Source organism: Desarmillaria tabescens (assembly GCF_030435595.1).
Source record: "Desarmillaria tabescens strain CCBAS 213 chromosome Unknown EV420scaffold_34, whole genome shotgun sequence".
In the NCBI taxonomy this organism is placed as follows: domain Eukaryota; kingdom Fungi; phylum Basidiomycota; class Agaricomycetes; order Agaricales; family Physalacriaceae; genus Desarmillaria; species Desarmillaria tabescens.
In genome coordinates, this window is record NW_026848333.1 from 408,757 (window position 1) to 432,889 (window position 24,133).

Genomic DNA, 24,133 nt, shown 5'->3' on the forward strand with positions numbered 1-24,133 from the left:
CCCTCCTTTGACCCACCCCGGTCCGTTCTTCGCTTTCTGCTCGACGGTGAACATGATTCACATCGCCGCCGTTTCGGTACGTATTTGAGATTTGTATGTTGTTGATGAACTTAACATTTGTTTTTAGTTGTTGTATCTCTGATCCCTAGGGAAGTGCTCGCCCAAACGGTCTCACACCTCTCTTTGCACACTTCGTAGCCATTTCTTGTTCCTCGACCTTGACTCAACAACCGCAGACACAGTCTGAGAAGATGCCATTCTCGCCCACTTTCCTTGCACAGACCGTCGCTGGGACTGCATTACTGGTGCTAGCAACTGGATCAACATCACTCCTGGTACTCAACAAGGCCCTACGGAAGCGTTAGCGGGTGACGCGTGACAGCTGAGATGGGCCAGTTGGTGATGAATGGGTTATGCTGACTGGACTCTTTGGTGGGAGGACTGGCCACGCGAGGCTAGAACGAGAATTGGGTATGTGACCCCCTCATTCTGTTCAGTCTGCCGACCAACTTTAATCACAGATATTGTCTTTGAGTCTGTTACTTGGGTATGGCCTCCGTCGCATAGTGAGTCACGTTTGGCAGGAATTCCGGGCGATAGAGATGGCCCATACTGTATGTTGTCATCTTCGTCTATGTGCAATTCTTCATGCCAGAATCTCCATCGTACGCTGCTTGAGGATCTTCGTCGTTCTGTTTGTCGTTGCTAAGGCCATTCATCCTCGCACCCTCGCCTTCAATGTATTCATTTTTATGTCCTTGGACATCCTCACCTTCGTTGTCCAGGCGTGCTGTTCTCAAGATCGATAGTCTTTTGTTGTGTACGATTAGACCATTATTCAATCGATTTGGATTTTCAAACATACCGCCATGACATCTGTGAACTGTGAGCCTCTGAGACGAGCAGGGGGTTCCTGCTCATTCTTTTTTTGTTTATGCTCCTGAGTCCTCTTCACCTTGCGGCGATTATCGTAAGTCTTCTTCAGTAGTATTTTTCACTCTTTGTTGTCTGCCAAATGTGCTTGTACTGATTGAGATTGACAGAAGGATGATGTCGAATCATATGCTCCTTTAACCTTGTGCTGCCCACGCAGGGCAGCCCACCCCATCTTCAGGACTCGGATCTGCCACGCCTTGCGATGGCCCACCGCTTCATAATGTAGGATGTGGTGGTGGTAAAGAAAGACGACCGGCACCTGTTCGCAGAACAACCTGGACAACAAATATAAAAGGGACGATGCTGGCACCAAAGCAGACCCCAAAAGGAAAGTTTGATCTGATCAAGCACCTCGTCCACGAGGTCACCATCTGTTCTCATCGTTCCGTTCTCCTGTGCAACTGTCCTGCTACAATTGCACAACAGATTCTGTATGGATCAAGAGGGACGTTTCGGTGACTGTGAGGGCCGTCATCCAATGTGTTACGAGCGACTCCAGGGTATGACCGCCATCGTCACCTCACTGAACTCGTATTGACGTGACTTTCATCTGTAGTTTGTAATAATTCTTCGTCGAGAGTAAGACCGTCAAGAAGCATGACCAGAAGGTGTCCTTCAACGATATGAGCACCGACTTCAAGGAAAGCTTATTCGCATACGACTCGACCGTCATCATGCTGCCTCCCCAGGGCAGGAGTATCTCAACAACTCAGCTGCCACCTAAAGGAATATGTAGCCGGGTGTTCTGTCGCTATCGAGTTCAAATCAGCATCATACGGTGGCGTTCAGACCATCATTTCTTCCCCTTTGATCCAGTTTGCGTTGTAGGAAGTCGTCGCACAGATAGAGTGAAGCTACATCCCCTGTCACACTCGTCAGCTGGAACTTGTCCTCTACACTTCTACACCTCTACGCCAAAGACGCCGGCGTTGTTCACATCCTCAGTCCAAGGCCGGTTTCAATACCATTGGCGGACTACGTCTTCCTTGACCCTTCTCGGAAGTAACTCACTCATTCCTTGTTGATATCGCGTCTGTTACAGAGAAGGGGACGTTTCCGCCCTCATCTACTGTATTCGCTGCACCTCGACATGGCATGGTCGTTAGCCATTGTGGATTTTGCTGGATGGTATTGCTAGCTCTATGAATGCATGCAGAGCTTGATGGTCCGAGCTACGAGAAAGCGAGACGATCAGCAATTGCTGCCTCGCTGGCTGTCAAAATTACATTTCATATCCTCCAACGCACCTACTAGGACCTCCCGGCTGAAAGCCATCATCCACCTAGTCCAATATGTCATATCATCCTCCACATTCGCTCAATGTCAGGCCCAGATGCCATGAACATCATGTGATAGTAACGACTTGAGCTCAGTTTTGAGTGAGAGCTCCATTGGAGGCGGCGTTGATTGAGTGGGAGGAGACGTCAGGGCTAGAACGATCATACGAAATACGTCGGATGGCAAGGACAAGAACCATACACAGCGTTGATGGAAGATACGGGGACTTGAACGAGTCATCAGCAAACTTTTGAAGATGTCAGTAATAAAAGTGAAGGATAATAGCACAGACATACCCTCAAAATAGCCAGCAGGCTTCAAACGACTCGCTTGTCACCAGTCTCTGACTTCACTAAGATAACAGTCTCGTCCCGAATCGAAACGTCAACGGCAGTAGATCACGATGTTGAGAGGTGAGAAATATACAGGGGTACTGTGGAGAAGATCGATGTCGATGAAGGAAGTAGGGCGTGATGAGGAAAATGGCAGACGGAGCGTTATTTGAGGATGAGATCGTCTTGGAAAGTGTATTTCGTGGCGTTAATCAAGGGGGTAGAGAAGGCCATAGACGAGGAAGAGACGCGCAAAGATATCTCTCGTAGTGCTGGTGATGGCAACAAACGACAACGCTTCAGAGGGGATTGCTAATGAACGGCTTCTCCTTAGAGTCGTTGGAATGCAGTGACGACCTTGAGCTTCTTGACGGCCTTTCCCCTGCCTTGGGCACCAGATAACCATGAACTGAACTAAATGCAGGGTCAATAAGATTTTGGCGAGATGAGAATGGCAAACATACCCAATTGGAGTCGTGCAACCAAGGATGTTCCCCTAGCTGAGCTATGCATAGCCCTCAGGACGTTGATTCCTCTACAATCGTCTCACAGACGGACGCGTTTCTCCCGTCCTCTATGCCCGCCTTCCTCCCAGACCATCCTCTTCTCGAAATTGACATGTCGATGTGTTGTCTATGTGAACCAGCTCTAGGTGTTGTTTATGTTGAGAGGCCGCCATCTTTCATGTTGAACATTTTGAGGGTGAATGTAGGAGATTCGTGCCAGCTCCTCATGCCGGTACTCTTGTTCTCTCTCTCTCTTTCTTTATCTTATCTTCTTCCTTATCTACTTATTATATAGCTCTTCTACTTTACTGCGGTGATCCCGCTTTCCTATTACTTATCCCGCCGTTTACTTATTGATTAGCCTTCCTTATTCCTTTTAGTAATAGTCCTTATCCTACCAGTATATAAGACCATAAAATTCTCCTACATATGCTAGAACTACTCGAATAGAGGTTCTTTTAACCTGGTCTTTCCTCCGTTCGACAGCTCTCGCTTCATCTAACTCTCGTGTGCCATTACTACTGACTTCCCATCACAGTACCGTCACATATTTTTGACCTACAAGAACTTTGACTTCAACAAAACTCGACTTCGAAAAACAAAAGCCTTACTGGCAAGGCCTTGTCGATTGGAATGCTCTGGCTTGATCACCCGGATCTCCGCACGACTTTGCCTTGCCACCCCAAAATTCTGACAAGTTCTTGCTTCTCTCTACCTCTCTAAACTTGCTTCAATTTTTTTTTCTTGCTCGCTGCATCTTGGTCTTGACTATGGTGCCGTTTACCCATTTGAAAGGGGTTGCTCCGCTAGCTCAGGGGCTCCCGAATCAGAGCAATAAAAAGGCACCTGCCATTTCCGCTGAGTTGCCATCTATTCAATCTAAAAATAATGCTGACCTTTGGGGGGACATGGAAAGCCCCCTTACTAGCATTGTGAGCCCTGTGCTGGACATCAGCATGAGAAGCTCAGGCCCTGTCTCCATAGATGAGAAGGGATTATCCTCTTGGCCTGTGAAGGAGGAGTCTGTCGCATCTGAGGACTTCAATCTTCCTAGCCAGTATGGTGGTCGCATTACTGCAAATGAGCTGAATTCCATCAGTTTTCAAACTGCATTGGATGTAGATCTTCTGGATCTTGATGACAATTCTGTCATTCTCCACCCTAGCAAAGTTATGGGATGGGAGACTGTGGGAAAGAAGAAGGGTAGATGTACCCCTTTGCTGGACCCTGGTTCGAAAACCACTGGGTTTACTGCTAGCATGAAAAATAGATATGAAATTTTATCTGATTCTGATGTTGATGAAAATAAGGTCGCTATTGAGAATACCATAAAATTTGTACATGATGTATGCCAGAAGCATTTTGAAAAGCAATTTCTCAATATTCCAAGTCAAGTCCAAAGGGAACAAGAGGCTGTGGCAGAGGCAGCTCAACTCGAAGCTCAGGCTGGAGCTATGCAAGCTGAAAATGTGTCAAACTTAGAGTCAGATACTGAACATGAGGCAGGAAATGAAATACCTGTGGAAAAGCCTTTTGTCAACAAAGGAAAGATTCGTGATTTTTGTGACACTGGAATTCCAGGGATTGACAATGAGGAATTGGATCCTGAGAATCAGTGCCATGCTTGGGAGAACTTCAATTTCTTGAAGGACGAGGATCCTGAAGTGCAAAAGGTGATCTATGAAGATGTCATGAGATCATGGAAGGCACACAAGTGTTCCTCTGCCAAACCTGACAGCCAGATTGGTGGTTCATCCAATGTGGAACCTGAAGTATTCTGTATCTCCACACCTGTAATGAAGGGTGAGGTTTCAGGTGATGGAGAGGCCATGAACTTTACCCCACCAATTACCAGCACCCCAATCTCAAAGCCTGTAAAGAAGGTTAGGATCGCGGAGGATGTCAAGACCAAAGAGATGTTCGATGCAACTTTGGGCAACCAAAAGGTACATTCCAAGTTATCGAGCCCTTCAGTCCTGAAGGCTAGTAGTCTTGGTGGTTTGCAGGGATGGTCCCCATTATCAGGTTCTAACAATGTGATAGGTAACCCCCACATTGATATGCAGCATATGATTGGTGTTGCACAGAATGCCATGTGAGGCAGCAAACATCAGGAAACACCCAATGTTCAGTGTGGACCAGCCTTCACAGCAGATCAAGTTGCTCCAAATAGTTACCTGGGGAGAGCTTTGAAAAAGTCTGTTGGCAGTGCAGAACCAGTTAACGCACCTGCCGATGAACCTGAATGATTCTTCTTCTTCTTCTTCATCCTCTTCCTCAGATGATGAGTCTAGCTCTGGGAATGAGCACTGTAAGAAGAAATCATCACGCCATTCCTGTTCTCATTCTCATGACCAATGGGAGAAGCCAATCCTGCCATGTACATACAATGGTAGTGATGACCCAAAATTAGTTGCATGTTTTATTCAGGAATGTGAACAGTATCTGAAGATGGGAAACGTTAAAGACGAGGACAAGGTATTTCAGATTTCTTGTTATCTTGAGGGCAAGGCCCATGATTTCTATGACTAAAGTGTTAGTATGAATTACAACAAATGGGACTTAACTACCTTCTTCTGGGAGATGTTTAATTACTGCTTCCCTCAGGATTTCTGGGCTAAGGTTCATTGAAGAATCAGGCAGTGCTTCCAGGGTGATTGTGATATATGCACATATGCTCATGAGCTGAAGAGACACTACCATATGCTTGGAGATGAGTCAGAACATACTCAAGTGCTCCACTTGTGGTATGAGTTATGGCATGATCTCTGGGAAGAGCTGAGTCATTGTTTCTACAATGAGGAAATTGATATGTGGCATGAGATTGTGGATATGGGTGAAATCCTTGACATCACTCAATGTAGAGATGAAGGAAAATCTTGTGGTGATTATGAGCACAACTGCCATGCTAAGAATCGTTGCACCAATGAGACAACTGAATGAAATAAATGGAATGACATACCATGCTCCAAGCAGGATCACACTCTGAAACCAGCTTGTCTGAGCTTCAACAATGAACTTTGTGAATTATCTGGCATTCCATGTAAAGGCCCAGCTCATAATTGAGAAAAGCCTGTAGTGGATAAAAAGGCCTCCTGGCATGAGCACAAGTTGGATAAGAAGCAACATGATGAATACCTTGCTGAAGGGAGGTGCTTCTGCTGTGGAAAAGTCGGACACACCTCATGACAGTGCCCTGATGGTAACTCTGTCACCTCCGGATCATGTTCAGATCCTCCTGGCCAGAAAAAGCCTCCTATAATGTCTTTCACAAATGTCCAGTTTAAATTGAAGGAGGCTGATCAACTGTCCAAAGTCACAGACAGCTCTACTAGCTTCCAACTCAATAACATCGTCTTGGGATTGGATAATGAAGCTGACACCCTTCTGGAGGGTACATGGACTCCAACTGAAGCAGAACTGTGGCTTGACCAGCCAATGGGCAATATGCTTGAGGAATGGTGGACCTGGCACATGAATTCCATGACAAATTGGCCAGATTCCCTGGCATTGACTGGTTCCAAAGGCACAGAGGGTGGGAATACTAGACATTTCAGCATGTATCAAAGGAAAGGCATGAAGTTCATCTTGTTTGATGCCTTCCATGATGAACAGGACAAGGTACTTGTACCTGCTGACATTGTTCAGTATGGTGACATGGTTGCCTGGTATCAGGCTTATCTTATTCACACCTTTGGAATTCCATCTGTCAAATTACCTATCCCTTTGGTGAGGGATCTGATAGCAGTATTCATTGAGGAGTACCTGAATGAGGAATTCAATGATGGACTCCAGGCACTAGCAAAGAGATTCAATGTCTCTTATAAGAGTGCTAATGTTTTTCATGTACATGATTGGGCCCTTAGTCATACATTCTGTCTGTCATAACAGGTAGCTCTCCATCTGAAATTCCACCTATATAACTGGTCATTAGCTCAGGTTCAGTGCTGAGAGCAAAAACAGCTGCATGCCTGTTGCTGGTCTGGCCAGAGAATTGGTCTCACTCTCATGGAGGGTGAGTATGTAGGAGATTCCCATGAACCTTGCAGGGAAATAGACAGCCTGTACCTTGGCCATGTGGGGCATAAACAGGATAAACTTATTGCCATCCAATGCAATGCAGGTATTCCTTGGGACTTTACTCACCTCATGCCCAAGCCAATGATAGTAGACATTTTCATTGAAGGGCATAAAGCCCATGCTCTACTTGACTCAGGCTCATTGTCAGATTTCATATCAACTACATTGGCTGACCAACTAAATCTGAAGAAAATTGAACTTGAAAAACCAATTTCACTTCATCTTGCAGTACAAGGCTCACACTCGAAGATCAATTATGGAACTAAGCCTAGATTCCAATATCAAGGTATTGATGAACAAAGATATTTTGATATCGTGAACCTCAGAAATTATGATGTAATACTGGGAACCCCATTCTTATTTCAGCATAAATTCACTATGGGGATGAATGAGAACATAGTCCATATTGGAAGTGAGGAGAGCTTACCCATTGAAGGGGCCAACATTAGTGAGCTAGCATCATGATCAGTTGAATTGGCCAAAGAAGCTATCTTGGATGTGCAGAATATAATCAGGGAATCCACATGGGCTTGAGGGTTATTTGAGGATGTGGCCAAAGCTCCATTACCTCCTTTCAGACCTATTAATCATGAAATACAAGATGGTGGCATCATTGGCATCAATTGATGGGATCCTCAGACAGGTTGCTGGTCACCATTTCTGCTCATTGTTTGATTTGCAGGCTGCATATGAGCAGGTCCATGTCGTGACTGAGCACCTTGATCACATGGCAGTCACTATGCCTGATGGAAACATGATAAACCTTGTTATGCAGCAGGGTGACTGCAATGCACCTGCTACTTGCCAGGCATTGATGAATCATTTATTCCCTCCATATATCAGTGTGTTCATGGATGTTTATCTTGATGATATTATTGTGTATTCAGATACTATTGAAGAACACACAAAACACTGTGAGCTGATATTTGACATCCTGGAAGAGCAACGGCTTTACCTCAGTGAGAAAAAGTGCAAAATCCTAGCACAAGAATTGCACATCTTGGGGCACATCATTGACAACAAAGGAATCAAGATGGATCCTTCAAAAGTCAATACTGTAATGAATTGGAAGGTACTGACAAGCCATGAACTCTTGAGCAGGTTCCTGGGATCAGTAGGATATTTAGCCAATAATATAGACCATGTTCGTGTGCCAATGGGGGTGTTGCACACCTTAACTGGGGCTACTGTACCCTGGAATTGGACTGAGACACATCAGTGAGCTTTCGAACAAGTAAAGGAATATGTACATTGCTGGCAAGAGAACCATTATGTTCCTCTTGACTATGAGAAGGATGCCTCCATGATAAACATCATCACTGATGCTAGTAGCACTGGGATTGCTGGTGTCATGAGCCAAGATGAAGACTGGAAAAATGCCAAAGTTGCCACATTCTTCTCAGCAAAGTTGAATCCTGTGCAACAGAACTACCCTGTGCATGAGCAGGAAATGTTTGCAGGGGTGGAGATAATGAGACGACATCGAGACATCCTACTAGGATGTCACTTCAAGTGGTATATGGACCACAAGGGGCTGATTCACCTTTTGAATCAGCAGAACTTATCTGGACGACAAGCTTGCTGGATAGAGTTGTTGTCAGACTTTGACTTTGAAGTAATATATGTTTCCAGGAGTGAGAATGTACTTACTGATGCGCTATCTTGCCTCTACTCTAACAAGTCTCTGGGGACCATCTGTGCATCCTCAGAGTTTCCTCAGCATGACGAGGACCACCCACCCATTGATCCCAGTAATCTCGATGTCACTACACCTGTGCTAATGGGTTTGGAGGCAAACACAGTAATGTTGACATGCATGGGATCCAGTGCAAAGCTGAAATGGACTTTAAAACTGAAAATCCAAGCAAACAAGTTATCCTTGGCATTTACCAAATGAATGGTGGGCAAGAAATTTGTATTGCATAGCTCAAGGCCTTCAGAGGGTCCTGGGGATTGGGCTGCAGCACCCAGTAATAGTGGTGATGATGTGGGGTCATCCTTGTCCAATGATGGCAGCATTGAAGCAGAGGGCAAGCCTGACATGGGACCATCAACATTGAACATTGGTGGAAATGTGGCTGTACAGCCACTTGAACAACAAGGCCCATTCCAAAACCCGGTGAAGAGGCTGGCTGTGGGCACCTGTGGAATAGTGAGTGGGCTAAAAGGCAAACCTCAAAAACCTACACACACACTCACACAACTACACAAACTACAATCACCCTCGTAAGTTCTAGGGGGAGCAATTATTTCTAATGTGATCCACTATACTTCAATATCTCGAAGAGTTTCTCTTATTCTCAGTGCTCTTAGCAAAGCTAAGCTTTCTTTAATGAATCCCTAAGTCTAGGAACTTTTACAGGAAGGTCATTCACTGGCATGATGCAACCTTCAAGGCAGATTTGATTTAAAATACACAAGGGACACTGATCCTGACAGAAACAGAGGCAATACATGCCGAAACTTTAGTGAGCTTGCTAAAAGAACACCACAGACAAGCACTGACTTAGCCTGCTCGCTACACAACTGTATGTAGGGGTTCTCCAACTAACTTCAACAGATGATCTCAACTCAAGAACACTTCAGAAGTGCTTGGAAACAGATTCAGAAAACAGAAACTCGAAACAGAACTGATGCAGAACAGACTGAACAGAAACTGAACAGAACAGATCTCACTTTTCCTCTTCAGAACATACTCCAAATGGACTTATCAACACTCAATGAAACAGAACAGCTTCACTGATTCTTATTCTCTCAGAACTAAGTGCACAAAAAGTCTTTTCTCAAGGATATCTTGTATTTCTCTGAGTGAGCTCGCTAACTCTATGCAAAGCTTGAAGTCACAAACTGATCCTTTGTTACAGTACCGCCTTCAATGCATGCATGGGAACTTGGGGGCTCAAAACTTGGCTTCTACCTACTGTAACCAGCCTACTTATACTACAGGGGAATTAGAATTACAAACATTGTGCAGTATCCAGACTCCTACATGCATAGCATGTTGCCACTGCCACCTTACTGAGCATCCGAGTCAGACTTCCCAGTTTTAGTCTCATTTCTATAGTGGGCTCACTAAATGTGTGCCAAGAGGTGCTCTCCTGACACCCGCAGGCTTGTTCTCTAGTGACTGACAGGTCTAGGTGCATGGAACTATCAGTCCTGGCATATGTCATTCAAGACTTCTTTCTTGGATTCACAGAGGCTTCTCATAGACATGGCAACAAGTGAGTCTTCGAACAATGGGACTCAGAACAATGGGACGCAGGCTCACGGACTTCAGCTGAAGCCCATTGCCCAAGTTTGTGCCAATGATATCTGTCATCTTGCTTAAGGATTTCCTCAGATTTTCAGGTATGACGTGTCACAGTTAGTGAGTGAGCTAAGTACTCTCAGTGTCACTGCAATCTTCAAGGTTTTATCTAGCTCCTGCGAGCGTGCTTGTAAGTTAGAGCCTAAGGCATTGGGTATAGGGTTTGGCCTTCTCATCATGCATGCCTGTCAGGTACAGTGCTGTGACTAAGTCCTGTTTAGAATCCCATTGCTTCTTATGCTATAAGTTATATTCCATATCATTGCACCATATAGCATTAGTATTGACATGTAGTTTTTAGTCTGCTTGCTCACTATATCTCAGTATGCATGTAAAACATGTTAGATTGCAAAATTACATGCATAAATAGGCTGCAGTCACAACATATCCCCCCACTAAAGTCCTGACCATCCTTGGTCATCACGTTGTGGGTCTGCATGTTCTCTTTCCTTTCCATGTGCTCCGGATTCGAAGGCACAGGTTCCAGGTACATCAATGTTCATAGAAGTTCCCACATGAGTGCTTCTTTTCTTATTAGAAGGTCGGGGACCGGAGAGCTCACTAAATAAAAGCTAAGTCCCTCCAGTTTGCTTTCTCACCTTTCTGCTCTTTTCACCCACTTTTCTAGTGAGCTTGCTCTCTGTCTTCTCCTCTGTGATTTCTGTTGCCGCCGTTCAACTCAGTACATGTTCTAACACGTGCTGTCACCATTGTCTGATGTTTCTCTTTGTCTCGGAAGTCTTTTCCACATGTCCAACCTTACTCCAGCTGTTGCTGCTATCCCTGAGCCTTCTCCATCTCCAGAGGAGCCCATGTGGTACCAGTACTTTGCTCGCTTCAACCCACATGAGTATTATTACATGTATTGTCGGGTGGCAGCCCTCTTCATGCTGGTGTACAATCACCGTGAGGAGCACATCCCAGAGATTATCTCTGAAATGTTTCATAAGGTCTACACCCTGCTGGTATGTCTCTCTTTACTCCCTTTCCTCTTCGTGTTCTAACCCATTTCGACTGGTCTAGCTGCCTAACATGCATCTCCTCCATCACCAGGGCCTCATCTACTCATGTATTGGTGCTTGTGTTCAGGGATTCCTTATGTGCTGGCACCACACCCTGCCTCCCAGGCTTAGGGTCTGGCACTGGAATCAGGTGCTAGCACGTGTCCCTGCGGAGATGCGTTCCTTGCATGTAAGTGTTTTATTACAGTTTTACCTCTATTTTCCTTATCTTATCTTATCCTTATCCCTCGGAACCCCAGATCTGCCTATCTTATCTCTCGGACCCATGATATTCTGCTGGCACACTCTTTACCCACTTACCTGGTTGCCATCACCCCAGCTCACAGCTGCCGCATCCCAGATGACTGATGACCCACATGTGCCATCATGCTTCTTAGTAGTTCAATGAGAGTTGACCACCAGTTGAGGGTGGTCTATGGGATGCAGCCTATTCAGATGGAGTCTCACGCAAATGCAGGTGATATGCACTCTTTACTCTCATTCGTTGGGAGTACACTTCTTTTAGTGTCCTCTCTCCTCATTCGTTGAAAGACGCACTTCTCACTGCACGCACCCTTGTAGACACTATTCTTAGTACGAGTCTAACATGTATTTAAGCTAGCCTACGCTGTGGCCTTAGACCCCAGCTTCGGCTAAGGTTATATACTCCTAACTCTTACAAGCTCCTTGCTTTCACTATAAAGTGATGCCTAACTTCTTGCAATCTACCAATGCCTCTCTAACACTGAATCACCGAACGTGAGTGACAGGATAGAGATCAGCCTTGGTTCAGATTAGGGTTAGTGCTTAACAATTAGCCGAAGCTTGCCCTTACTACCCTTACCATTGTTAATGGTAACTGTACCGCCTCAAGGCAGTCACTGTTATACTTCTGAAGGAAAAAGAAACCTTCAGCCCGTTATTTAAAACGGCACCCACAGCACCTCGAGACCATAAACATCACCTGTAGCTGCTACTCTGATATGTTAAACAGCATTAGTTGATACTTAATTGTGATACATCAACAGCATCAGTTTACACTGAACCTATATAGGGGAATCACGCAGATACTACAGGAGGCTTTAGTAAGCACAGCAGCCGGAATGAAATGACATCATCAGAAAATAGCCGGCCGACCGAGAGTCGAACTTGGGACCTCCAAAATAATTCTGAATTGCATCATATAATACTAATCATAGTCATACTAACCACTACACCATACTAGTGTTGATATTATAAGTATTCTTACTGTATATATAGCCTCTTTTTTCACAGATCACCACAACTACTTAGCTAATCCCGCCTCTTGGGTGATGCATACCAAATCCGTCAATACTAATTTATCTGAGTGAAATTATTTAAAATCATGAGATATATATATTAAAAATGCAAAAATATATTAATATGTATATAGGAGGGGCGATGAGTGGTGGGTGGGCTTGTGTAACGGAAACAAAGAGAATGGGATTTGGCGCCAAGGGAGAGATTTCGAAGGGTGACATCGGACGCATGAAACATAACGCTTGCTGGGAATAGTGGAGGGAGGGCTGATGGATGAGTATACGCATGTCGATGGGGTGCTGGGGCAGCCCAACGCACCTCACTTCCACCACTCAGGAATAAGGGCAGGATAACGAAGTGGCTGTCATGGAATGCATGGTAGTCCAACAGGGATAAGAGCTGGCAGTGGGGTTGGCCTCATTTGGCAGCAGTGGCGGACATGACAACAGTACCACCATTGCCTTCCCTGTTGTAAAAGGGGGTGGTTCATATGCCAGTGGGAGGCACCGTAATTGGCTGGAGGTGCAGCTTGGGGTGCAGGGTGTTGGGTTGGCTCGTGTGGTGGTGACGGTGGCGGCTGGAAAAGGATATAGTGAATGCATCATACTCTCCAGTATGGAAAATGGAGGATGCAACACGATAGCAATGTAGGCGGTGCATACAGTGTAGGGAAAGCTCATGTTGGAATCACCGCAGTACTAGCAGCAGGATGGAGTCATTACAGGGTCATTTGAACCTCCATGCTCTGATGTTAGCGACCGATTACACAAACAAGATCAAACAACTAGGCGTGACTCGCACTTCGGTCAGGCGCCTTATGTTGCTCGCAGGTTTATGGGTTGGGAGCTATCGCTTAGTTGAGCGAGAGTGAGTTCAGACTAAGTTATCGGGTGAATAAACTTTAGTTCGAGACTGAGGTTTAAGACCTGCAGTCGAGCTACTTAAATACAGTTTGGGTTGTGCTAAATATACTACAAGTGTCTGCAACGGTACGGTAAACGTACTGGACCCGCATGGTAGAATGCGATCAAGTCCGGAGAATTAGCCTAGCGGGATTACGAGAGAGTCGATAAGATAAGATAGAGCACGAAATCGTAATATTACCCCCCTGTTAAGGCAGTCGTCCCGACTGCGACGTAGTTTGGTTTTGGGAGATATGCTCCTACGAGCGAGGGTGCATTTGGTTTGACCAGGTATTCTTGTATTGCCTGTACTAGGGGATGGTCGACTTCGGATTCGGTTACCGACTCTGTTTCTGACCAAGAATCGGATTCGTCATTGTCTTCCCACCAGTCTGCGGGTGGTCGGGTGATGAACGAGACTTGTTCGAAGTCTTCGATAGCATCCCTGGCATTATCCAGGTCTTGCTCGTCTACCTAAGAGTTTTCCTCTCTCGGATATCCTTTCCACTTGACTAGATATTCGATGCCTGTGCCGCGCCTTCTTCCTCTCCCTCTTGCTCTCTCCCTTCGGTCTACGATTTCTTCCACCTCGTATTGTTCCTGCCCGTCTATAAGGTCTGGTGGTGGGGCCAGGGGCTGTATTTGGATTGGAAACTCCGGCGGATGATAAGGGGTGAGGAGATTTTCATTGAAGCGGTCATGGATTTTCCATGCAGGAGGAAGGTGTAATTTGTATGCGGAGGCGCCATGTTTGGATATCACCTCAAACGGTCCGACGCGCTTGTCCCCTAACTTCTTCATTGGTCGAGGAAGGTGTAGGTTCATGGAGTCCAACCAGACTTTATCTCCTGGTTGGTATTCTATCGCCATTCGCTGATGTTTATCATATTGCCGCTTCATGACTTCCGCTGCCTTTTCCAGTGCCCTTGTCATTTGTTCGTGTATTTTTTGTATGTCCACTACGAACTCTCTGGCGGCTGGGTTTGTTCCTTCTTTGATTGCTATCGGGGCTACATGTGGCTTCTGTCCATGATTGATTTCAAAGGGGGAGTACCCGGTTGCAGAATGCTTCCGGTTATTGTGCTGGAAGGCTGCGAGGGGCAACCACTCGCTCCAATCGTTTTGTCTGTGATTAATAAATATTCAGAGATATTTTTCGATCTCCTGGTTTGCTCGTTCCGTCTGCCCATCGGTTTGGGGATGGTAAGCCGTGGACGGGTTTCCTTGTATCTGCAACATCTCGTATAGCTCCTTCATGAATTTGGATACAAACTGAGGCCCTCGGTCAGAGATCACCTTTTGGGGCATGCCGTGCTTGGCCCATACATGATCTCTGAGTATTTTGGCCCATCCTTTCGAGGTTAACTCAGTGGAACATGGGATCGGAATTACTTCTTTAGAGAAGCGATCCACAATCATGAGGATGGCATTGTACCCGTTGGAATCTGGTAGTTCCCCTATCATGTTGACCGTGATATGCTCCCATGGTCGGGAGGGTACGGCATGAGGATGTAGGGGTGCTCTCCGACGTTGCGTGCTTGTCTTGGTGCGTTGACAGGCTTCGCAGCCTTTTACGTATCGTTCTACGTCGTTTTTGAGCTTTGGCCACCAATATTCCCGTTGTACGAGCTCCTTGGTCTTCTCGATTCCGGGGTGTCTGGCTGTGATGTGGTCATGATGGACGGCGATTAGTTCTCCTCGTAGTTTGGCATCTCAGGGCACATATAGTCGTCCATCATAATGCATTAACCCATCTTCTTGCGTTATTCCTCTAGGATGGTGAAGGGATGCTTCAATTCCTTTGTCCCATTTGGTAGTATCCCTCAGCGCTGTTCGAATGTGCTTGTGAACCTCCTCTTCTCCTGGCATAATTAATGCTCGGAACATTTCCGGTTTTAGCATTATCACTTCTCGATTATCTTCTACTCCTTGGTCGTGATCCACCCTTCTAGACAATAGGTCGGCCTTCTTGTTGGCCGTTCCGGGTTTATGATGTAGCGTGAAATGGTATTCCGCTAGCTCGGTTACCCATCGGGCCTGTCTGCAATTGAGCTTTTGGGGTTTTCGAAAATACTGGAGGTTTTGGTGATCTGTCCAGATTTCGAATTCTTGATAAGCGCCCATTAGATAATGCCTCCAGTCTTCGAGGGCTAGCATGATTGCCAACAGTTCCTTGTCGTAGATTTCATAGTTTCGTTCGGTGACTGTTAAGGCTTTGGATAGAAAGGCTACTGGCCTCCACTTCCCTTCCTGTTCTTGGGATAGTACGGCTCCGATGGCTCCTTCACTGGCATCCGCTTCTACTCGGTACTTCCCTGTCCGGGTTGGAATTGCTAATACCACTTCTTCAGCTAGCTTCTTCTTGATCTCCCGAAAGGCATCTTCTTGCATCGATCCCCACTTCCAGTCCGTTTTCCCCATGAGCTGGGTGAGGGGTCGTACATGCTTGCTGTAATCTCGGATGAATCTTTGGTAGAAGTTGGTGAACCCCAGAAACGATTGTAGTTCTCGCTTCTTCATGGGTTGGGGCCATTCCGTAATTCCTTTGACCTTGACGGGGTCCATGCAAACGGATCCTTGGCTAATGATTACTCCGAGGTATTCCGTTTCCAATACCTCGAATTCACACTTCTCTGCTTTTAGAAAGAGGTTATTGGCTCGTAAAATGGCCAGAACTTCTCGTACGACCTGGCGATGTCTGTCCTCATCCTTGGTGCAGATTAGGATGTCATCTAGGTATACAGTGACATCCCCTTGGGCGATCTGTTCTTTGAACAGGTCATTCATCATCCATTGGAAGGTGGCTGGTGAATTGGTGAGCCCGAAGAACATCACCATGGGTTCGAAAAGTCCCCGATTCGTTCGGAACGTGGCCTTCCACTCGTCTCCTGCCCTGATTCGTATGTTATTGTATCCCCATCGGACGTCTAGTTTGGTGAAATACTTGGCGTCCTTGAGTTGATCCATTAACTCTCCAATGAGCGGGAGAGGGTAACGATTTTTGATGGTCATCTCGTTTAGCTTGCGATAGTCTTGGACGGGTCGTAGCTTTCCATCTTTCTTTTTGACAAAGAAAAAGGGGGATGCCATCGGGGATTTGGAGGGTCTAATCCTTCCTGACTCCAGATTTTCATCGAGGAACTTGTCCAGTTCTTCCTGTTCAGTTGGGTTAAGTGGATAGACCTTACAGTCCAGGCTGGCATTGGCATTTGGGATAAGTTCGATAGCGTGATCCCATGGTTTCCACGGTGGTAGTTCGTCAAAGTTTTCTTTTGCGAATACATCTCGGAATTCCTGGTAGTGTTCCGGTACTATTTCCTCAAAGGTCTTCGCCTCCTTTGCTTGATTGGCTTTGGCGGCTAGCTCATTTGCTTTACTTCCCATGGCGCGGACGTGAAAGGCTTCTTCGAAGTCTATCACGAGAATGGTGTCTCCTTCCTCTACTTCCATCCCCCAAGACTGTTCTGGATCCTCATCAGGTAGGAGAAAGGGTATTTTGCGACATGAACATCGGGCTAAGGTTACTGCCCCTGTTTTCCAGTCGATAATGGGGTTGTGGCGCTTAAGCCAGTCGTGTCCCAGGAATAAGGGTACGCTTCCTAGGTCTACGACGGCTAAGTCGATTTTCTCATGATGGTCTCCAATGGTCATCCGGAGTTCCACTACCTCTGTGATATCTCCTCCCTTGTTTCTGCTGCCGTCAGCATTGTAGACGGCCTGGGCTTTTGGCAGTTTTACCGTGTTCATGCGGTGTTCTTGCACGAAGGTTCGGTTTATGCAGCTTCTGGTACACCCGCTGTCGACTAGGGTGTCTGTCGCTCGAACCTGATTGGTGTCTAGGGTTTCGAGCTGGACGCGAATGTTGACGCTCCTTCCTCTTCCTCCTTGAATGTATTGTGGAGGAGTGCGTAAGTCCTCCATGTTTTGTAAGCATTGTTCCCATTGTCGGTATGTCTCTTTTGATGATCCGATGAGGTCTAGGATAAGGTCTTCGTCTACTTCAATGAGGTGTCTCGGGTGTATCCACATTCGCAACATGGTGAGCTTTCCTTCCATCGTCTTTTCTTGTCTCATCTTTCGTCTTACCCATTCGGCGCTGTGTGGTTTGAGCCACCCTTTGTCCCACTTGTCGTTGTAATATTCTTCTTCCAGCTCCGTTACTTCATAATCCTCTGGGTACTCCTCAATGTGAATCACCAGGTCTTCCCCTTGCTTTTTGAGGCTTTGTTGATAACTATAATCGTCTTCCTCATCCGGCACTTCTTCGAGAGAAACGGTATTTTTATTGGAAATAGGGGTATCACATAATGGTCCCACTGACCCGCCCACCGGGGAACACGAGCCCCCGGTGCCATTATGTGTTAGTGACGAGGAGGGGAGATGCACCATGATCAGAGGGGGGTAAATGATGTCCCCGGTTGTCTTGACTGTTGTTTGCGGGGCAGCGGTTTTCTTGATGGGGATTCGCGTTCCCTCTTGCGGCTCTGTCGTGTCGGGGGTAGTTGGCCGCATAGGGCAGGTGCGTACGTTCCGCCTTCGGGCGAGGTCCTGCATCGTTCCTCTCCCGCCTGGAGGCGCCTTCGCCCACTTCTGGCTCGGCCGCTCTTCCTCCGTTTTCTGCGCCGGTACCTACCCGCCATGGAGTGATGTTGACCTTGATCCCGTGTGTCCCGCCGCCTTGCACAGCGTCTGCCGTTTGTGCTTTTGCACTGGTGGCCAAGGATCTTGGGTGGGGTTCTTCTTCGAGCACAGTGGAAATCCCCTGTACACCGTTGCTTTTATGCGACTTGTTAATTTCATTTTGTGACTGCGTGAAAACTGTGATATTGCTCGGAGATACTACAAGCGATTTATTAGTCCGACCCGTGGGGTTCGAGAACGCACCACTAGATGAAATTAGGTCCTTAGCCGACGCGCATTTGTCGCTTATGCCGCCGGCTCGTCTTTTACCTCCTCAACCTTCGACGTTGAGGCTTCTTGTTCTTCTTCCCTGACTACTTGTTGATACATTGCGTGGATTTGGGCACGCGAGAACTTGGGCTGGTGCTTGACGAGCCAAGTGCTTTCATCTTTGGGGCACTTGTTGTCTTGCTTCCGATGTCCCTTGTGACCGCAGCAGAAGCATCGTCCTTCCTTGCGCAGTCGATCTATTTCCATTGGTTGTCCTTGCCCCCCATACGTGGTTCCTGTTCCCATCTTCTTATCACCCTGGGAGTTCCCGGAGCTACCAGCTTTTCCCATCCCCTTGTTCTGCTGACTCTGCGTTCCTTGATTTCTGCCTGCGTCTTCTGCCAGACCCACTCGGTAGTTGTAGTCCATCTGCTCCACTCTGAACTTCCATTCAGCGTATGTTCGTGGCAGGGCAGTGCCGGTGGCATGTATGGCGGTTTTTACATTCTTCCGAATCGCCGGTTTGAGTATCTCGATCATGTACTCCTCGTTGTGGCATTTTCCAGACTCCTTCGCTAGTCATTTGAAGTCGTGGAAGAATTCTTTTGCTGACTTGTAGGTGTTTTGTCGAATTCGCTTGAACTCCTGTAACTTGAGTTCAATTTCCGCGTCGGTCCGGAATTGGTCTTCGATGATTTGTCTGAATGTTTGCCACGCCGGATATCTCAGGTAGCTGCATGTTTCATCGTAGTACTCATCCCTGGCATGATTCCACCAGTGCAGAGCCTTATCCGTGAATCGGAACGTGCAGAACACCACCCTGTTGGGGTTTTGTCCATGCGTGTTCATCATGAATTGCTGCGGGAATACATTGAAGTAGTCCTCGCACTGGTTGAGGAATCTGTCTACATCACTGGATTCCCCTGTGAACTTTTCAGGGGGTTCTGCCAGTTGCGGTTTCACCTGTCCCCAAGGATTCGTATTGGCCACCCCGACTATGAAGGGTGGTGGTGTGTTTGGCAGTTGTACTGGGTCCGCGGGAATGGGTATTGCTGCCAGTCGGGGTAGTGATTGTAATGCAGGATTGTGATGCGGGGAAAGGGGTCCTTGCGGTGCAGGTGGTGGTACCATGGGAACTGCTGCAGCTGCGGCTGCCCCTGCGCTTCCCGGTGTTCCTGCTGCCGCGAATAGTCGACTAGGGTCAACGTACCCTGTCCTTCTAAGAATGGATAGGTGGCTTAGATCCACCGTGCTTCCGCTCGACGCTTCTGATGGAGCTGGCACCTGGTACCGTTCTCCGGGGTCCGTGTAGTCGTCCGGGTGTACTTGGTTCCACAGGATATTCGTGTGGAAAACAGTTTCTCGATAGAGCACCTGGGCTCCAGTCCTCGAGTTTTTTTCCTTCTGGAAGTACCTCCCCTGTGGTGAACCGTTCCACAATATTTCTCTCGGTAACTTTCGTTCTGTCCAGCGCAGCATTTCTAAATATGTCATATTCATTAGCTCAGCCTCAGTAGGCTCCCGAGCTAGATCCTTCCACGAACTCCGGGATGACGTCTTCATCTCCATACTCTCCGACCCTATGCTGCTGCTGTAGGTCGAAGTCCACCCTATTCCAGGGTTCTCGTAAATTTCTCCTTCTTCTAAGTCCGATTGGTCGGACTCGCTCAAAAGGCTCCATGCTTCCTGTGACGATTCAGTTCCAGTTGCGAACGATTCTTGCCCACTCATTGACCCTGAGTATGACTTGATCGAAGTCTGGTCTTCGGGGTCTATCCCATACCCAGGGTGCGATGAAAGGGATGGGGGCTGCATGGGGGTGTTCTGGTGCGAGAGGGTAGACGGTGTAGGGGACGACGGAGGCAGGGGCCTCGATTCCTTCGTACATGAGCCATGCGTCGGCGTAGTCCTGTACTTGTCTGCATATATCACAGCTGGTGTCAGCATCGTATGTGGGTCCGCACTGGTCGAGCTTGGTAGTGGCTTCCCCTGCCCTATCGTTGATGATGATTGGGGTGTTCGGGCGCATGACGAGGTTGAGGTAGCTTCCTTTGTCGTCTGAGGAGTCGTCGCGGGCATAGTGGTGGCCCCATGTCTCCCCTCTTGAATCGAGTCTTGGAGGGGACCAGTTGTTGCATGGCCCTGGGAGCTCGTCGCTGTTACTGTCCTCCTCTGTATCACTGCCTTCTTCATCTGAACTGCTTCCAGTTCCATCTTCAGGCGTTCTTCTTTCTCCCAAATGATATCTAAGCCCTCTTTGATAGAGGCGCTGTCCGTATGAATCATACCCAGGGTTGGCGGCTGAGTTTTCGGTTGAAGTGGGGGAAGGGGCATTCCAGGGGTCACTTCTTTCGCTTTCCCCTTCGCTTTCTTCCTCGGTAATGGGAGAGAGAACATGCTCGTCCATCCCCCTTTCGTAGATTCCTCGCTCTTCTTCTTCTTCAACGACTGGGCCTCTTTGTGTGGGCCATCCTTCCATCTCGGTGTCGGACTCACTGGACTCTCCTGTGTCGGAGTCCTCTGTGATCCACTCGTCGTCGGTGATGAAGATGAAATGGATGATTGGATCGGGCCTGTCGTCGATGTAGTTGGGAGGGGGTGTGTGCGGTCGTCTAGCCTCCGGGTTGGGGGCTTTGACAGGGATAGTTTCTTCGGAGACTGGCTCCTGGTTTCATCGGTATTCGTATCCATATAGGAAGGCAAGATAGGCTATGGCAATAAAGCCTTGTAGTCCAAAGAGGTCGGTGAGGTATTGTTCGATGGGGTTCATTTGTTACTGTTCGTCAACGTGGTTGTTGATGAAGAGTAAGAAAGTCTCAAACTAATTGTTAGCGACCGATTACACAAACAAGATCAAACAACTAGGCGTGACTCGCACTTCGGTCAGGCGCCTTATGTTGCTCGCAGGTTTATGGGTTGGGAGCTATCGCTTAGTTGAGCGAGAGTGAGTTCAGACTAAGTTATCGGGTGAATAAACTTTAGTTCGAGACTGAGGTTTAAGACCTGCAGTCGAGCTACTTAAATACAGTTTGGGTCATGCTAAATATACTACAAGTGTCTGCAACGGTACAGTAAACGTACTGGACCCGCATGGTAGAATGCGATCAAGTCCGGAGAATTAGCCTAGCGGGATTACGAGAGAGTCGATAAGATAAGATAGAGCGTGAAATCGTAATATCTGAGTGCCATCGTCGTCGTCGAACATCAGTGTCCAGCCTGTTGTGAACCCTCCCACCCAGCATCCTTCTCCTTCCTCCACCCCACTCACCCTTCCCACCTTGATACGGCCATCCCGCATTCTCCATCACATTCTTTCGGCATTATTTTCCCTGCCCACTCACCCACACCATCATCATCATCATCACTGGGCCCACCGATTTCAGTCTGGATTGTTCACATATTGTAGTACATGCCGATGGGCGATGGAGATCGTATCACAGTATCATTGTGCCCTGCTTGTCGCCGATGTTGGTCATTGCTGTTGTGCGAGGTGATGTTGGAGACATAGTGGCGATCGCTCGCAGCAGAGAACACAAACAATCAAGTGAATGAGCGAATGAGGTGCCACCTCTAAGAGGACTTCATGGATCAGTCAATGTGGGGAAATTTTTCAGAGCACATGGCGGAGATGGCCCATGCTCAATCAATTATATTACATAAAAACTACTACTTGATATATATATATATATGCAGGATTGAAAGATATAAGAAAAAAAAGCGGTTCAATCAAGCAAACTCTGCAGCACATAGCAAACGTCTCCCATAGCAAAATACAGCTCCCTGTGGGCTTCACTGGATCTAGCCCTCTCATGATGAGTTGTGAGAGGAAGAACTTTGGCCCCCTCAGCCCAGAAAAACAGTGCTGCCACAACGCTGACCATACCATTTCTCCCTGAGCAAGTCTTGAGGCACTCCCAACTAATATCCGTTGATGGATGAATTTGGATGGGGCGTCCATCGTCTTCATGTTCAAGATCCTCAATGGGGTGCTCATATGCTCCCACATGGCCTTCAGGCTGAAGATTCACCCACCACGCCCAGAAGAGTGATTGAAATTTCTGGATAAGATCGAGATTTGCATAACTGGGTTGCCACTTTTGCGGTCGTGCACGTGAAATCCATTGACCTACGCACTTGGGGCGGTAGTTGGCAGGTAATTTGTCGCTGCTGTCGAAACCATTCGCAGACTGAAACGCCACCCATGAGTAGACAACTTGGGTCCAGTCAGGCCTGAAATCATGCGACATGAACAATTCCAAGACCGTCACCACCCAAAGGGGTGCACTAGACGGGAAGACGATGCTGATAAGAGGGGGTACAACCTTCTCAGTCCCTCCAGGTGCCTCTACCACTTTCATTGTGAGGCTCCCCTTGTGATTACCACTGCCTCTTCCATCCGTCTTCATTCTTTTAAGAATGACACTGCTACCCAGAGAATCCTCAGCAGTTCGCTTGCTGAGACTCAGTTGCCCGGTCTGGAATCCTGGAAGGCGTTGGGTTGAAGCGAAGGGAGCATCATGCGGGATTGGGTCCGACCTGTGTATAAGGGCTACAGCGCTGCCGACACCAACTTCTGCATCCTTTGCTGCCAAGGCATTGTCAGAGGGTACCGGTCTTACAGGCTGCGGGATGGGAGATTGAGCTGGTAACGTACTCGGCTTCAAGCTGGCCAGGGCAGTAAAGGGAGATGGTGGCAGAGGCGGTGGAGAAATAGGAGGGGGAGGCGGGAATGGCAGCTTCAAGGCAGCTGGGGGGGTTGCAGCACGTGATGGAGCAGATGGAGCAGGTGACACAGGATGTGAAGGGGTGGGCAATGTGGGACATGAGGGGGTAGGCAACAGCAGGCAAGAAGCAGATGGTGGCATGTAATTAGACCCATCTGAAGGGATAATCTGTGGCTGGGAGGATGAAACATCGCCATGCCGAGCTTCTGGATTTTGAGGGTCTGTCAATGGCAAAGTAGGAGTAACCACCATTTGTAATGCTGGTGTTGGAATTCTGGTCTTGAACACTGTCATCGATTTCGACGCTAGAAGTTGAGAAAGGGTGGGAAGGCCGCTGGGTCTTCCATGTCGCTCGGCTGCTTTGGCTGCTTTGGTCGCTTTGATGAAGGTTCTTTTCTGAGCCTTTGGGGGTTTGGTGGATGTAACCATCAACGAAGAGGAGGTGGAGGAATCAGAGGAATCACGGCGCCCAACAATGTTTGCACCTTCAGCCGGATGCATGAAGGCATTTTCGTAGTCGCTTAGCATCAAACCCAGAGCCTCCAGCCCCCCATCGTCAGGTAAAGCTAAGGCCTGACACTGGTCGGGGCCTGTATCATCAATGTCAGCAGGGGTTGATGGGTAATGAAATATTGAACCTATGGTAGCATTTTCTTAAGAACTTAGAAAATGTTGGTGTGACAAGCTTGTCATATAACTTCGCCTCCTCTTTGACGAAGTTCTGGCCATGGGGACCCGGCATTGTTCCCAAACATATGCTGCAGCAAACGTTTGAAAGAAAAACAAGCAGATATGGACACAACGTACCTGACGACATTGAGATGCCCACCGTCTCGAGGTTCAGGCCCTCCCCATAGCAACACCAACTTTCCCCTCATACACTCCACCACAAT

At 47.5% G+C, this 24,133-nt stretch overlaps 2 protein-coding genes across 2 annotated transcripts; one reads left to right on the forward strand and one right to left on the reverse strand.

Moving 5' to 3' along the window:
- Positions 1-3,822: 3,822 nt before the first annotated feature.
- Positions 3,823-5,151, forward strand: EV420DRAFT_1646323 (uncharacterized protein; the record flags this gene model as incomplete). The annotated part of the gene is made up of 1 exon (XM_060477892.1): positions 3,823-5,151. One exon carries the CDS (start codon positions 3,823-3,825, stop codon positions 5,149-5,151), a length of 1,329 nt encoding a protein of 442 aa, XP_060327585.1.
- Positions 5,152-22,238: 17,087 nt separating this feature from the next.
- On the reverse strand, positions 22,239-22,763 carry EV420DRAFT_1274433 (uncharacterized protein; the record flags this gene model as incomplete). Its single annotated transcript, XM_060467838.1, has 1 exon — positions 22,239-22,763. The coding sequence occupies one exon, from the start codon at positions 22,761-22,763 to the stop codon at positions 22,239-22,241; it is 525 nt and encodes a 174-aa protein (XP_060327586.1).
- Between the last annotated feature and the right edge of the window lie 1,370 nt (positions 22,764-24,133).